The sequence below is a fragment of the Mandrillus leucophaeus genome, unplaced genomic scaffold (genome assembly GCF_000951045.1).
Source record: "Mandrillus leucophaeus isolate KB7577 unplaced genomic scaffold, Mleu.le_1.0 Scaffold18, whole genome shotgun sequence".
In the NCBI taxonomy this organism is placed as follows: Eukaryota; Metazoa; Chordata; class Mammalia; order Primates; family Cercopithecidae; genus Mandrillus; species Mandrillus leucophaeus.
Window position 1 is genome coordinate 3,066,651 of NW_012101809.1, and position 4,274 is coordinate 3,070,924.

Consider the following 4,274-nt stretch of genomic DNA (forward strand, 5'->3'; position numbering starts at 1 on the left):
CCCCCCCACTTCAGTCCCACTGTGCCCCTTTCCCGGACTCTGGACTCATCCCTATCAGGTTACACTCCAAGTAAACCCTTCCAGGACCCTCTAACGCCTTCAAATTCCTGGGAAAGCCTACGGGAGAGATATAGTCCCGCTCTTTCGACTGGGATCCCGCATATTTGTTTGAAAACCATACTTTTAAGTGGTGGGAATGACCTCCTAACTCTGGGCATATCTTATCCACTTGACGGCGACCATCCCATCGCGAAGCAGCTCCGTGCGCATGGCTCCTCGCAGCCACACGGGGGCACTCCCGCCCCGGGAACAATACTCAGGGCCGGAGGGACTCCAAGGAGAGATCTCAGTTCGGGGACCGAGCTCAGGACTGGCCAGTCAGGCTCCAACCCTCTCGGCATCTTCTCTTGGCCTTTCTCTCTTCCACTCAGACAGGGCCGCCGCTAAACGTAGCCTTTCCCCTCGGAACCGCACTGCCCAGCGGCCCCACTGGGCTGGGAAGACCCGAGGGATTAGACAGGGGTCCGGGTGGGGCTCGGACTGTGTTTTGTTTTGTTTTATTTTGTTTTCCTAAAGAGTCTCCCAGCTCCGTTTTGAGCTTTGGGTTGGGAGTGGGGAAGCAAAACGGTCGGAGGTACCCAGGATGCCCTGAGGTGTAACTTTCCAGCTGCCTCCCTGCAAGCCTGATGGGCCAGGATGACGGGAGCTGGAGACTACCCTAAATCTGATCCCAGGAATCCCACCTGCAGGCAAGGGAAGGCGAGGCCTGGCGCGCGCTTCAGCACCGCGGACAACGACTCCCCTTCGTGCTTAAGCTTAGGCATCTCGCAGCACTCAGAGCTTGGCGCCGCCGCCCGCCCAGAGTCTTCGTTAACACTGGCGTCCCAACCTGATTTGTCTCCCACTATAAAATAAGCCGCCCTTCGAGATGAGAGCTCCTGGTAGTCCTATGTCTACTTTCCAAGTCCTGTGCGGAGCTATCTACAGGTAGGCTGCTGCAGACCCGTACCACGATTCTTGACGCTTGTCAACATTTGACCTTTCCATTTTCCTTGGGAGGCAGGCAGGCAGCCAGGAAGTAACATTCTCTTTTACAGATGAGAAAGGTGAGGCCAAGAAAACAAAAGTCACATAGTTGGTACACTTCTATTCCTGACTGACCTGAGGCAGGGCATCTCCAAATACAAACGCTTCCGCCACCCAGTCTCATTCAAATAGCTAAGTGCGGAAGGGATGGTTTCATTAAGCAGGAGAACCCCTTAAAGCTGGAAGCAAACACTGACTTAATGTGATGGTATTGAAGGCCCCTAGGCCCTTACTCCTCTCAAGAATTCTAAGATGGAGGTGAAAACAGAATTCATGGTAGTGCTGGACAGCGGGCCCTTTGGATTCCATCCAGCTCTGAGGGGCATCTGGCATGCTCTCTCATCTGGGGCCAGCCTGAGTGGCTCCCCTGATCCTGACTAGGGCCTTCCCAGGAACAGTGATGGGGGGTGGGGGTAGGCACATGTTCAAGACACCTCATCCTAGTCCTCTCCCCCTTCCCAGGTCTCAATCTCACTCCCCTCAGGAAGGACAAGGATCATGGCTTCCCTCCACCTCCCCAGCTTTGTTTTGGCCTCAGGGAGACAGCCTCCCTCCTCCCACTCTGCTGGCTTTCTAGAGCAGGCTGCACAATGAGAGACACAAACACACACATGGAAATGTACGCAGGGTGACACAGTCACCTACACAAACACATGGCTCTTCCTACCAAACCCAGGAACATGCACATGCACAGATGTACTGGTCTCACATACCTCCCCATGTGGGAAAGAGAGGATGCCCAGGCAGCCAAGTGGTTTGGGGGGACATACAGGACATCACATGGAACTTCCCAAGCCTAGAGCTTCTAGCTCTGGCTCTGGAGGAGAAGCAAGAGGATGTGTTTTCCTGGGGTTTGAGTGAAGTTCTGAAAGGTTTGTTGGGGGTTGAAGGATTCAGTTGTAAGAATAATCTGAGTACATGATTTGGTGTGGGAAGAGAGGGCTGACCCAGCACTAACTAAAGCCTTCCTACAGGGGCTAGGTGCTAGACCCATAAGGTCTCTTGGAAACCAGGCTGGGCAGCTGAACACTAGAGTCCCTCCTTGGGTCCACCTGGGCTATTTGCGGAAAACTTGGTGAAGCAGTGGGGTGTACTAAAGATCCCTATCTGTACCAGGAAGCCGGAGAGGCAGCAAGGATGAGACACGTCATGGACAGTCACAGAGCCCTGCTGCAGACATCACCACATGAAAGTACACAACTAGCACCAAACACTAATCTCACAATCACAAAACACAACACAACCTACTTTAACAAATGCTTGCCCAGAGGGCTTATGGTCATGAAGTCTACAAAGAGACAAGCCACCCTAAAGTGGAGCCCTGACACACTCTGGTAGTTACACACCACTTCATACAGAATTACACACTCAAAACACATCATTGCACATATAACAGAGACACATGGTCAAAACAACTTCATCAGTACAGCCAGGGTCCTATGCAACCTCAAACATCTGACGAGACCATACAGTTGCACTGCCACATACAATCACACTCACCCTAGCTGTCACCAAGCCCAGGGCACATGGCAACCAGCTGTGGGAGGCGTGCGCGCGCGTGCACACACACACACACACACATACATACACACACACACAGAATGACAGGCGCTCACGCACGTAACACCTCCCACTCCAGACACCCTCCCAGCCCTGTGTCACATACGCCCACACCTGCTGCCTCTCCACACCTGCCTCTTCTGTTCCTCCCCAACCCCTGCGGGACAAGGCTTTGAACCCCAGTGTCCTGCCGCCCAGACCTGCCAGAAGAGTGCCTGGGAATGGGGCAGAGTGTGGGTGCGGGCCAGGTCGGGGTCGGAGAGGCGGAAGGGTGTGGAGGAAGCCACCCTCCCTCCCGCGACCCCCACGTCACTGACTCACCCGTGAGCTGGTCGTAGGATCCGTCCAGGTCTCGGGAATCGGACAAACTCTCCTTGCGGCCCTGGCCCCGCATGGCCCCCGGCGCCCCGCTCCCGCCCGGTCCGTGGGAGGGGGCGCCGGGTGGCCGGGATAGGGCGCTCACACGGCGCCCCCTGGCGGCCTAGTGCACTGTCGGGGCTGGGGGAGTTCGGGTTGAGGCTGTCTGAGAAAGGGCCCGGGGTCTGAGGTCTACCCGGGGGTCCTGGAGCAGGAGAGGGAACACTAGGCAGCAGGTGAGCGCAGAGCCGGAGGCAGAGCGGAGCTGAGCGCGGAGCCGAGCCGAGCCGCCTCTCTCCTCCCGCCCCCTCCCCGCGGCTGTCACCGCCGCCTCCCCCTTTTGGCGCTGCCGGGATTGGCTCCCCCTACCCCCGCCCCCACCCTGGCAGCCCGGGGGAGGCACCCGGTGAAAGGGTGAACTGCAAAGTGCGGGGAAGGAGACTAGCTCCCCAGCAATCTGCCCCTAAACCAAAAGTCACGGGGCTTGTTGGGGGGAGGGTGGAGAAGAGCGCGGGACAGAAGAGCCACACTGAGAGGAAACCCCGCCCCTAATTCTCAGGCACCCCTTCTCCCTTCCCCCTTCGTCAACACAGTTCTGGCTGAGACAGAGCCTGGGGTATCATCTCTGAGTCCCCGCTCCGTTTGCCTCCATGTCAGCCTCTATTTTCTCTGTTGTTCCTCCTCCCATGTATGCGTCTCTCGTGGTCCCAGACAGTCCCCACCGTGCTTAAAGCAGGATACGGATGCAAAGGAAGACTCAACCCAGCCTCTAATATTAGCAGGCTCATCGTGAGCCAATGGACTACTATTTCGTCTTCTCTCAAGTTCCAGAAGGACCCCAACTCTCACCCACTCCACAACCCCGTCTCTGGAACCTATTCACTCTCAGGGTGCTTCCTTCACTGATCTAATGACCCCCAATAGACCGACTAGGAAGATAAGAAAACTAGTGAACCATGTCAGTTTCTCAGACATCCTTGCTCTTTTGTTCCTCCCCTGCAGCAACTTTTCTGCCCTTCTCTTTTGTCACCTGTCCTGTCCTAGATTCCTTGTTTTCCAGCAGATTTGGGGAGCGACTGACAGGTTTGGGGATCCAAGTCAAGATACACAGTAGGAAAGAAATGCCCTTGTTATGAAACCCCTTCTTTAAGATTAGCTCCTTTTTCAAAGGCAGGGCTAGCACAGAAGCTGGGCTCCCTCATCTCCCAGGAATGGATCCTGAATGTTTGAGCTCCACAGGTCTGACCTTCCTCAGGATGCTTCTGGGCTCC

At 55.8% G+C, this 4,274-nt stretch overlaps 1 protein-coding gene across 7 annotated transcripts in view; it reads right to left on the bottom strand.

The window, feature by feature from the left end:
• KCNIP2 (Kv channel interacting protein 2) overlaps positions 1-3,480 on the bottom strand; it is a 19,731-nt gene extending 16,251 nt beyond the window's left edge. For 4 of the 7 annotated variants that reach the window (XM_011977440.1, XM_011977439.1, XM_011977438.1 and 1 more), the window contains exon 1: positions 2,968-3,480. In XM_011977440.1, coding sequence (XP_011832830.1) covers positions 2,968-3,040 — 73 coding nt within the window. In that variant the 5' untranslated portion in view covers positions 3,041-3,480. The remainder of the gene's footprint in view (positions 1-2,967) is intronic. The other 3 variants (XM_011977435.1, XM_011977434.1, XM_011977433.1) reach the window with 1 other exon arrangement.
• Between the last annotated feature and the right edge of the window lie 794 nt (positions 3,481-4,274).